Source organism: Chelonoidis abingdonii, chromosome 8 (assembly GCF_003597395.2).
Source record: "Chelonoidis abingdonii isolate Lonesome George chromosome 8, CheloAbing_2.0, whole genome shotgun sequence".
NCBI classification, from domain to species: domain Eukaryota; kingdom Metazoa; phylum Chordata; order Testudines; family Testudinidae; genus Chelonoidis; species Chelonoidis abingdonii.
This window is the reverse complement of record NC_133776.1, coordinates 7,933,853-7,945,827: the sequence shown is the minus strand read 5'-3', so window position 1 is coordinate 7,945,827 and position 11,975 is coordinate 7,933,853. Positions and strand designations below refer to the sequence as shown.

General features: G+C 50.6%; 1 protein-coding gene across 2 annotated transcripts in view; it reads right to left on the bottom strand.

The window, feature by feature from the left end:
* Positions 1-257: 257 nt before the first annotated feature.
* Positions 258-11,975, bottom strand: part of AP2M1 (adaptor related protein complex 2 subunit mu 1) — a 40,782-nt gene continuing 29,064 nt past the window's right edge. For both annotated transcript variants that reach the window (XM_032803830.2, XM_075068354.1), the window contains 7 exons: positions 7,539-7,674; positions 7,258-7,399; positions 3,926-4,045; positions 3,189-3,324; positions 2,159-2,256; positions 1,845-1,956; positions 258-1,387 (listed from right to left, as the gene is read on the bottom strand). In XM_032803830.2, the coding sequence (XP_032659721.1) occupies positions 1,253-1,387; positions 1,845-1,956; positions 2,159-2,256; positions 3,189-3,324; positions 3,926-4,045; positions 7,258-7,399; positions 7,539-7,674 (879 nt within the window). In that variant the 3' untranslated portion in view covers positions 258-1,252. The remainder of the gene's footprint in view (positions 1,388-1,844; positions 1,957-2,158; positions 2,257-3,188; positions 3,325-3,925; positions 4,046-7,257; positions 7,400-7,538; positions 7,675-11,975) is intronic.

The following is an 11,975-nucleotide window of genomic DNA, read 5'->3' as shown; positions in this document are numbered from 1 at the left end:
ATGAAGGTGTCTGCTACAGGAGCACTCTGTCACAACCCAAGAGTCCAGGGAGCAAGTGGCCAGGTGAGCAGTGCCGCCATTCCTGGCAAGCAAGAGCTGCACTGGCCCTCTTCACCTTTCCCAATCAGGCAAACTTTCAAGCTATTGGGTTGATGGGAGCCCTGACATTTCCAGCAACATGGCAGCATTTCCAGGCCAAAGCCTGTGTCCCAGCTCAGCTCTTTCAAGGCCCCCATAACAGCAGCTCTCACAGCCTCCTGTGTTCTACGTACTTTATTAGGGTTAGAACTGGACAAATCACAATGTGTACAAAATGGAGACCACACTATTAGAAGCAGAGGACTGTGGGTAGCAGCAGCATTTCTATAAACCCAGAAGCATTTGGTAGAAGTGTGGAGAGGGTAGGCTGGGGCAGGAGGCTCTTACTGGCCATCATGTTTCAGATTGCCAAGGACGGATCCTGTAGTTCACATCCTGGGTGGAGTAAGAATGAGCTGCGCCCACACCCGCTGGGATGGAAGAGGAGTTTCCAATCCACTGGAGGGCAGACTCTGGCTCAAGCCAGCATCAGGTAGGGGTAAGTGCTCCAAGGACCTGATATCGGCTGTGAAATGCTGTGCCACCCACATACACACCAGCAAGAGTCTTAAACCCTTATCCTTTTTGGTCACAAACCTTCCCATGGCAGGACACGATACTGAAGACTTTGCAAGGAAAAAAAAGAAAGGTGGTGAGGCTTGGTGAGCTCACCACACCTAGGTGCCTCAGTCTGCACAACATCTACCACGACAGCAATAGCTAGTACAGGAGCCAGGGTAGTGTCAACTCAGATTTGTCCAGTCTATGGTTTTCAGGCCTATTCTACGAGTACATATGCACAAGAACTTCAAAAATACTAAGATATGATGCAAGTAGCGAGACACCAACAGAAGAGTTTAATGGTGGATGTTCCCTAGAACGATCCTAGGAGGATGGTGGTTAGACTAGTCCCTCCCCACCTTGGGACAGGAAGCAGGGGGTGACCTAGGCTCCTCCTGTGCATGGTTGGGCGGGTTCTGAACTTCCAGCTGCTGCTCTGGTGGTAACGGAGATCATAGACAGGAAAGAGTCCATTCCCGAGGTGAGCCATAGGGGTCTAACTTCCAATCCGTGTGCAGAGGGGCCAGACAGATGCTCTCTTTAAGTGTACTTGAAGACCAAGGAGACTGGGAGGGTGGCTGGGGAAGAGAGGGAACCCGCCAGCCTCTTGGGGCTAGCACCTGGTCTCGTAGATTCCACTCCTGCCAATGTACCTCACCCATTTGATCACATCGTGGTCACTGTAGTTCAGCTTTGGCTCAAAGACTTTCAGATAACGCACCTTCAGGCCAGAGGGTGCGAATGGGACCTGTTCAGAAAGGGAACAATCAATGGAAAGAGTATGAGCAGAGCACCTGAGAACACTGCAGGCACCTGGGATCCTGACCATGGCATGCAATACTATGAGCCTGGCACAGAACTGCTAGTCCTAGGCCTGGTCTTCCTCCAAAGCAGGCATGGCAAAAGCCAGAGGGTAACTGCAGAAAGGAACAGGGAAGGTATTTCTAGAGACTTTGAAGGCACATATGCAGGCAGTGCTGCAATCACAAGGCCTGTCAGAGGGCACAGCTACACAGGGGATATTCCCACTGCCATTAGGAACACAAACTATGGGCCTCCTCCCACAGCTCCCAAAGTGGTCTCCAGCAAGCCTGAGCTAGAAAGACCTTCCATAGCAGAGGTTCCTCCCAGCACGACAGGTGGCAGCGGCCAAGTGCCCCCAAGGCTAGATTTGTGTCCAAGGAGGACGGATGCAGCCATCCTACCTCAAAGTTCATGGAGATTGGCGGCCGAGCCCATTTCTTCTTGTCATTGGTGGGCAGCAGTTCAATCTCTGCACTGATCTGGGACTCCTTCATTCCAGCCATACGCTTAATTCTAGAGGAGAAAAGGCCAGAGATGTCAGAGACCCAGAGATTCCAACTACTCCACCCTTTCCTAGGAAAAAGGGATCTGGCCTAGTGCAGACAGGTTGCTGCAGGACCCAAGCACCCAGCAGAGTTGTGGTGCAACTCCTGATTTGCATGGAAGTGTGGTTGCCCCCCCTGCAGGCAATGTCCAAGCTGCCATGCTCACTTACTTCCACACGATGGCGTTCTCGCTGGCCTTGTACTTCGCCTTCCCTTTCATACAGATGACCTGCACTCCACTGGTGTTGAGGGGAGTTGGGATTCGGACCTGGAAGACAGTCAGTTAACAGGGGCGGGAAGAACTCTGGCTGGGGTTAAGAGTCTGTGGGCAACTTCACCTTAACTCAAAACCAGACAGGACAAGCTGCCCAGTCATGGATCCCCTGACTCTATCCCATCCATGCCAGGGCTCACAAGCTAGCTGCTACTGCAGAAACACTAGATACTGCTCCAGGAATTATAGCACAAGAGGGAGAGAAACTCTAGGGCTTGGAGACAGAGCTTTAAACCCCCTAGAGCCACAACTGCCAGCTGGTGTTGAAGGAGCCAAGTGAAGGGCAAAATAAAGCCTTTTCTCTTTAATTCAGGAAGGCATCTCTGCTTGAGGACACATTGGGGCAAGCATGAATATGCCTTCCAGCAGGTGTTACAAGCAGTCCTCCTCAGGACAGCTAAGCCCCATTGCAGGGATGTATGCATGCAGGGAACAGGTTTGCATGCGAGCCCAAGAGGTTTACATTAATGTACCCCATGGACACCTGGATGAGGTAGTCGGGAGTTCTGCACAGCAGTATTATGCTCCCCCTGGCAGCAGCCTCTGCTGCCACACATCTGTACTTGGCCTGGTTACCTCTGGGTGCAGTGAGCAATGGGGCCACTCACAGCATCAGGTGAGAGAGAAGGGTACAAGCATCAACCGTGATGGGAATGCTCAACAAACAGCCGCTGGACAGGTGAGGTGCTTGGAAGAGCACAAAGTGAGACCAGGCCAGCACCCAGGGAATGGTCCCAATTCGGAGGTGCAACTTTTCAGGCAGATCGCACACAGCTGACTTCGTAGCCCTTTATCTCCCTAGCATGGCAGCACCACCACTGAGCCTTTCTAGTCTAGAGTTAGACTTCATCTCCCAGGATACTGGGGTCCCAGCTAAGACCCCTGCTTCTCTCCAAAGCAGGAAACCACATAGGGCTGTGTCGTACCTCTATCTTCTGGGCCAGCAGGGACGGTTTGAAGTTGGATTTGATCACCACTTTCACTTCCAGCTTGGTGCGGCCCACCTCCCGCACCAGGGGAATGACACGGAAGGGCAGGATGATGTCCTTGGTGGTTCGGTATCTGCAGGGATAAGATGAACACATCAATAAACCCTGCAAAGGAGAAGGCCCTTATTGCCTCAAATGGCAGCTGCTCTCCTCAAAATGGGGAGAACAACATGCACTAGAGGTAAGTTCAGACTTCTGGATGGCTCCATGATTTATTAAGAGCACTAGCTGGAGCCATCATTTAAAGTGAGCTGCCCCACAAGCAGGATGAGGGAAGTATAGGCCAATGGTTAAGATACAGGACTAGGAGTCTAGATTCCTGGAATCTGTTCCTGGCTCTCAAGCCAGTGACAGAGGTTGGTTTAAGTGCTAGGAAACAGGGGATTGGGGATCTGTAGGCACTGCTTTGGGAATGGCTAGGATGACCCTGAGCTTCAGCCCTTGACCTCTGTGCCATCTGTAAAATGGGAAGCTGAGCAGATCTTTCTCCCACGAGGAGGGGCAAGGCTCAGCTTGTTAGCATACAGGCCTGTGAAGCCCCTTGGAGAGAAGGAGGGACCAGACGGGCAGGGTGCGCTAGTGCTCAAGGAACCTGAGGTCAGCTGGAAGCTAGCAGTACAGAGAGACTCCTGCAGCAGCAAGGGAGGCCAATGCAGTGGCCCTGCAGGGCATACCTCATTAACTCAAACTCTCCATCAGGTGGGATGAAGCTGATGCTCCTCTCGGAGTCGAACTTACTGAGCCGCACGCACTGGTGGAAAGTGCAGTCGTCGATGGCGATTGACTGTTTGCCACTATAGCACAAGACAGAAAGTTACAGTCCAATTTGCGGTCCCCTAGAATGTCACAGGGCACGTGAGTTCTGCCCATGTTGCATGTCACAGTGAGTATTCTACATGAGCACTTTGCCATCACAGGTGTATCCATGAAGTGAGGGAGGCAGGAGAGATTCAGGGGACACAGCCCGCCAGCTCAGACACACACTTTCCTTGTCATCCGACCTTCAGGACACTTTCCTAAGTTAGAAACCTAAACCCAGGCCTTGTCTGGGTGTCCCCCGTGATCTCAGCTGGACACCACCACTGGAGTCTGCCCTGCTAACATCACTTCAGTGGGTCATGGGAAACTCAGCCAACCTCATCCAAGCAGGCATGTCCCTGCAGTGAAGTCTGAGGGGAGAGGAAGCATTTTCCTGCACACAGCTGTATTCCACTCTGACCCTTTGGGGTGTCCCTTCTCAAATTTCTACCTTGTGAAGTTTTCTAGTCACCAGCCATGTTTCCATGCAACTAACAGTGGTTCATTCCAGGGTCACAATCTCTCCTCACTGACCCAGCCAGCACAAGAAGTTTGGCTTGTGAAGCACAATGCTTCCCTGCCAGAGGTCTTAAGTTCAGTTATTGAGTTTCTGGCTTTGTACCCATCAGACAGATGCTGCTCCTGGAACGATCAGAGTGCCTGGGACAGCAACTGGATTCCAACATTCTGAATATCCTCATTACTGCCTGAGGACACAAGGGGCACTTGTCAGCCCCAAGAATTTGAAGGAGGTGTGTGAAAAAGGGACACAGCCACCAAAAGTGACAGGGAAAGGATACCAGAGCGCAGGACTCTGGCGGCTGGATGGCCTTGAGGGCTTCATGGTCAATGGAGGGGCTGTGAAAGAACAAGCAGCTTGGGAAGCAGTTTGCTTCTCATTTGCAATCATCTGTATCCTAAAATCAGCCAGCTGGTGGAGGGTACAAGGACAGATTCCAGTCTGACTGGTCACTGTCTACTATAAACAGCCTTTGTATTGCAGCCTTGACACGGGTCACTCTTCAGTGGCATCTGCCTATTGCTTCCTCTTCAGAGAAGCCCGAGGCTTCTGTTTTGCCAAGGGAGAGAGAGAAACCTTTAGGTCCCGGTGTCTTCCCATGTATCTTTGGAAGGCCTTTATCGCTTGACTAGCCAGATTACAATAGTCAATACTTTTGCAGAAAATAGAAAGTCCTACCGAGAGGAGAATTCTGGAGAGGCTGGGACTTCAAAATTGCTTAATTAGAGTCTACACCAAAGCTGAGTCACTTGTGCCTTAAACCTCCATACACTGGAACTTGGAAGACAGTTACCGCTGTTGGGCACTTCAGTACCAGAATTCAGTGCTCCTGCTCGCTGCTGCCATGGCCAGAGACAGCTCTGTTTTTGATCACGACGATGGGGAGTTTCCCTTCCTGCTTCCCTACCTCAGAGGGTAAGCTTTACAATTGGCAAACCTGCTTTGAAAAACTCCCATCCTGTCTCCTCACTTAGCACTTCTGGCCAATAAAGAAGCTTTGGAGAGAGATGGCTGCTATTAGCTTCTAATGGTGGAGAATTACCACCCAACGTAGAGAACTTTACTAACTAGAGCAGGGGTTCTCAACCTTTTTCCCTTTCCGAGGCCCCATCAACAGGCTATAAAAACCTCTATGGCCAGCCTGTGCCACAACAAATGTTTTTCTGCATATGAAATCCAGGGTCGGCGTTAGGGGGTAGCAAGCAGAGAAATAGCCTGGGGGCCCACGCCACAGAGCTTCATGGGGGGAGCCATGTTGCTCAGGCTTCGGCTTCAGCCCCAGGTGGTGGGGCTTAGGGCCCCAGGCTTCTGCCCCACATGGTGGGACTTTGGTTTTCTGCCCTGGGCCCCCGAGTCTAATGCTGGCCCTGCTTGGTGGACCCTCTGAAACCTGCTCATAGCCCCCCAGAGGGCCCTAGACCCCTGGTTGAGAACTGCTGAGCTAGAGGATTTCCCAGAGCAGTAGCTCCTTGCCAAGGGTCACATGGGGCTTTGTTCAGCCTACCGTCTACAAAATAGCTACTGGACAGATGGGATTAGAGGGAACAGTGAGGTGCTAGTTCTTGGCTTGTTCTGAGGGGTAAGCAGGTAGCAGCTCAGCCACAGGAACCATCAGGAGAAGTGTCTGAAGTTTGAGTCACATGCACAAGTCACGCAATGCAAGAGACAGGGATGGGGAGCAGAGTGTGCGCACACAGCAAAAGCAGATTATCTACCTTCCCAATTCACTGGGGTCAGCAGAAAACAAGAGAAAATGTAACAAATGGTTAGTGGGAGGACAGAGCTGCTCAGCGCTGTCTGCAGCCCCCGCCTGAGTCAGCACTCTAGTGCCAAGCAAGGAGGCTGAAGAGAGTACAAGCCTCTCTATACAGCAGGCGAGCACAGGAACTGACTGAGCATGGGGCACCAACAACTAAGCCCACAAGGTTCACCAGGAAGGAGCCTCCAGCTCCCACATCACCTGCTTTTTGCTGGACCCTGCCCAGAGACGCATTTAACACCAAGTGATGAACAGGAAGTTTAGTCTAACTGGTCATTCTAATCAGGGCTCAAAGGTCAGCTGCAACATTAGTCATGGAAAGGGAGATTAGCCTGTGCTCCCTCCTTCATGCTACATGAAGGGTGTAGTGCTAGTGATCACATAGCATTGGCCAGAACAGGCTGCTTGAGCAATTATGTACTCTGGAAGGAAGCAGCTCCCCAGGGGATCCCAGCAGGGGACAACTGTAGGGAGGAAGTAGAGGAATCAAAGCCTCCCCCAAACCGCCAGCTCCACACTGGCATGTCTGAGTGAAGTGCACTAGAGTAGTTGGTTCCCTCTGCGGCCAAGTAGGGCACAGCCATGACTGGACATAGAGGATCCCAGCTACTCTCATTCTGATCTTGCTGCCTCGTGCGGAATAATGGCACCAAAGCTTCTGTGCAACTAGCACCGGATTGTCTCCTTGCTCACATCGGCCCTGGGTCCTGGAAACAGATTATTCTCAAGCCAGCAAAATTCTCTATGCTGCTGCCTTCAGGCCAGCTTTCCCTTTTCAACTGTCAGAGCAACAAGTGTCAATGCAATATATTCAAAGACATCTAATGATCCAGTTCTCAAGGAGATGATGGAAGATCTCACATCAGCTCTACCAGATCAAAGACTGCTAAGTCCCTGGCTCCTAAGGAATCCTGCCCTAACATTCTTACCTTTTCCCTGTTTCATCCGCAGTCCCTTTGCCCTGTTTCTCAATGACGATCTTGTCATTCATGCCAAACTTGCACTCTGGCATTCCACTTAGATAGCTCTTCATCACCACCCTGCCAGAGACGTGGGCACTCAGAACCTGACCTGGGTGGAGAAGAGCACACACTGAAGCAGTACCAGGAGGGTAGACTGCTACCTACAGAATCCCCACTCCTGCCCCCTGGGAAGATTACAGATTCCAGGCCTATCCACTATGACAGAAGCCTGCTTCCCTTCCACTTACCCTGTGGTGACATTAACAGATTCACACTCTCCAGCACATCCAGGAAAAGTTCATTCCGACGGTACTTGATCCCTTCACGTCTCCAGCCAATCTGACCAGTCACCTGGCTGGTAATCTGTGATTGTTCTTCTTTAGTCTGAAGAAGAGGGAAGATGATAGTTCTTTGGAAACTCAAGATTAAGCATTGAGACTGAATCCAGAATAGTAGTTTACAGCTGAATATAGAGCAAGTTGCTTGCAGTGCAAGACACAATCGGCCACATTATCTTGATCTGGGGTGCCATCATGATACCTCACTGGGTATCAACAGCCAAGTTAGCGTGCAGTGTCCATAAGAAGGGTTCCTTTGTTCTGGGAAGGGACTGATTATTCTCTCAGTCATCTGGCTCTAGCCTCTGGGATAATAAGGAGGCAAGGATAGGTCTCTTTCCATCAGTCAGGTGGAGCATAGTTAGACCAAGGGTTAAGAACAGGGAAATTAGACCTAGAATGCAGTTCAGGCTTTACTGAGCCATGATGACTGACAGCAAACCCTGGGCTAGCCAAGAATAATGCCACCAGACCGGGGTCGGCAACCTTTCAGAAGTGCTGTGCCGAGTCTTCATTTATTCACTCTGATTTAAGGTTTTGCGTGCCAGTCATACATTTTACTGTTTTCAGAAGGTCTCTTTCTATAAGTCTACAAATATAAAACTAAACTGTTGTTGTATGTAAAGTAAATAAGGTTTTTAAAATGTTTAAGAAGCTTCATTTAAAATTAAATTAAAATGCAGAGCCCCTGAACCGGTGGCCAGGACCCAGGCAGTGAGTGCCGCTGAAAATCAGCTGTGTGCTGCCTTCGGCGCACATGCCATAGGTTGCCTACCCCTGCACCAGACCAATGTAACAAGCTGCGAGTTTGACAAGCTTTGTACTGTATTTTAGACTTGTCAGGCCAGGCTCAGACCAGTTTCCAGTGGCTAGCAAGACACACTCGACTACTCAAGTTGGAGACAGCCATTCCATGTCAAGTTACACATGCATCGGATCAGTATAACAGCTGCTGCTCTTGGATCTAATCCCACCAACTCAGCTGCGCCACTAAGAGCATTAAGGATTTGCTGGGCCGTACAGCAGGTTTGCCTACCTGGTGCTATAGGCAGGTCCAGTCAGACGCAGAGTGAGAGGAAGCAGATGTATAGCAGCAAGTGTTGTGCACACAGAGTTAACAGGCAAGCAGGTCAGTAGCAGGAAAGGAGAGGAAGAAGAAAAAGAGTCAGGTTAGGTTCAGGGCTACCTCAGGAGGGGAACACAGGAGGTTAGCTTGTCACTATCTGGGCAGCTAACAAGCACAAACAAGCTGAAGCCTTTCCTGTAAGGTCAAGCTAGGGACTGAGGGGACCACTTCCCTACATGACCCATCAAGGCACCACCGAACAGGGGCAAGGCAGGAGCCTGCAGTCTGCTCAGCAGGGCAGGCACAGTGGAGAACACCTGGGTGAGCACCAGGCCTTGTACAGCAAGACATGCCCTTGCACTGGGTCTAGACTCTGCCCTGTCCCAGTCTAAGTCATTGGCACTTGCCATGCCCCAGCACAACCACAAAGGGGATATTAGAGTGAAACAGGAAGTACTCTGCATCCACTGCTACGGGACTCTCTCTCTCTCAGACTGTACATTAGGTTTCATTTTCACCATTAGACCCCATTTTAATCCTGGTTCTTCCAGGAAAATGGCTGTATTTTGGGCAACATCAGCCTTTTGTCTCATGTCCTATGGCTGTAGCCACAAGGGGGCACTGTGGGAACTCAGTATTTTAAAACAAGCACATGAACCGCAGGGAATTTGGTTTTAACGCAAGGCTCCTCATTAGCTGTCTTATAAATATCTCCAGTTTTGTGCTCATGTTGCCATTAGACTATTGCCTTCCTGTTTAAAAACAGGATACAGATCAGGATCTGCAGGACACTGGCTATTCAGCACTTTGCTGAATACCCTGCAGGGTATCCCATGGTCTTTCACCCACCCCACTGGCCACTCCTTATGTGTATATCCTTCAATCCTTAGAATATTTTTGCTAAACTATTTTGCTTCAATTTTAGGCATAGTGGCAGGAATGGGGAGGCTTGAGCAGACATGAATCCCCAGGGCTCCAGTTTCTGTGCATAAGCCTCCAATTTCTGTAATGGCACAAGCCAGTGAAACATTTACTGGTTATCAGATGCAAGTCATGGACGATCATGGAGTCAGAGCCACTTCACAGGATGCTGTCACAAATGGGAAAGCCAGTGGGGTGTATGGCTCAAGCTCAGCCCAGCTGGATGAATGTTGCTTTGAGGTGGGTAACTGCTCAAGCCATGTTGTTGGGGTGTTTTTGTCCAGCAGCCAGATGAGGACAGAGCCAAACTGCTTCTACTGAATGGAGCTAGAGGAGTGGTTGACCTCCACTGTTCAAAGGTATTTGGCTCTGCTGAGACAGCCCCACAGCTACTGTATTCACTAAATCCTCAGAATATTATGGTGTTGCAGGATTCTGTTTTGAACACACAGCTACTGAGACAGACCCAGCATGTCCTCTCCTGTGGGTGCATGTGGAGTGCTAACAAGCATGCGCCCTCAGCTCTGGAATACAGAGAGGCTTCCAATTCAGAGAGGGGATTACCAGGCATTTTGTAGCTATAGAATTTCTATAGCTGGAGAATGTCCAGAACTTTTCTAGTAAGTGAGAAGTAAGGGAGATGCTGATGGACGGGAATTGCAATAGAAGGTTCCCATAGTGCACACTTTGAGTGTGTGTGTGTGGGGGGGGAGTGTGGAGTGATTTTTTTCCCTAGAATTAGTTCCTATATTATAATAGAGGGTATAGAGATGGCAAACTGACCTCCCTTTTTCTGCCCAGGAGCAGGGCCATTAGGAAAAGATTTCAAAAGCTGAGTTTAGTTTCTCATGAAAGGGAGGATGAGCCAAGCTATAGTCCAAGCTTCTTCCAAGGCAGATCAATGCAATCTGTACCACGCTGTGTTTTAGTGCTGGGTCTCCCTAGAAGGCAGACTACCCCTTATATGGATACACAACATTGAACGGAAGGGACACACTGATATCGGTCACAATCTCCAGAGTGACACGACACCCTTTCTAGCGCCCCCTGGGAGCTGCTTTGAGAAGCTATAAAGCAATACCAGCCCCTCCAAGAAAGCAATATGCATTTAGGACAGTTTAAGACCTTCCTGTGGATATGGTAAGAGGGTCAAATGTCTCAAAGGCAGGGCCGTCCCTAAGCATACGCAGAATACACAGCTAGTTAGGGCACCATGAAATTTGGGGCATTGAATTGCCCCAAATTTCATGGTTCCCTAGGTAGCTGTGTGCTGCATATGCAGCAGCACCAGCACCAGCTCTGGCACCCAGCCTATCCCCCAGCTGGCCCGCCCCACAGGCTGCACCCACTGCAAGGGGAAAGCCTGTCCCTAGTGGGGTGTGGGGCCTGGGACAACTCCCTCTGTCCTGCCTCAGCCTTCTCCCCCACTCTACCCCTGGCCTGCCTCCCCCCCCCCCCCCCCCCCCCGCGGGCGCCCCCCCAAGTGACCCCACACTCACTGGCAGTGGCAGGAAGCACAGCAACCTAGCCCCAGCCCACTCCACTCTGCCAGCTCCCAGTCACATCGCTCTGCTTCCCGCTGCTGGAGTGTGTGTGTGGGGGTCCTCGCCCCTCCTCTTAGCAACCCGGCTGGAGCCAGGTGTCTCCACTTCCCACCACCAGTGAGTGCGGGAGGGGGGTACCTTTCCCTCCCCCAACTCCTGCCTCCCTGGCAGGGGGGAGGGAGGAGCAGGTGCTCAGGTTGCATAGGGCACCATAATTGGTAGGGACAGCCCTGGTCAAAGCTATTTGGTAAGTGTCATAAGTCAGGCTATTTGGAACTGAAGGATGCTCAGAGTAGTCTTCTCCACACTACAGCTAGATTGAAGTCTAAAACGTCTTTGCACAAACAGGGCAGGCAAGCCACCTAGCACTGTCTTGCGCGCATACCTTTGCAGGTTTAGTCTCAATGGTTATATGCAGCTAAAGTCCTTGGCTTTAACAGAAGTCTGGTTCCAAGCAAAATTTGCTTTCTTCGATAGAAGATGCAGAGAGCATGATGGTGGAAACAATAAAGCCCTGGAAATGATAGGACTCTCAAGCAGAACAATCTGAGGGCCTTGTAGGTACAAAGCCAGACGCAGACTGTACCTGCTCTTGTTTTTAATATGAAGGTGAAGAGCATTGACAGTTGCAGCATGCAAAGCAGAACTGTTTGGATCAAGATGGACCGTAGTCTAAACTACTCTGTATTCCAGGGGTAACAGCATAGCTGGGGCTTTGGCCAGCTGTTGAATGAGCTGGGTATAATGGTGATGGAGTCTGAGCTGCATGTGGCAGCTTATTGCCTAACAGCATGAAGATTTGCTAAAAACAGGAAT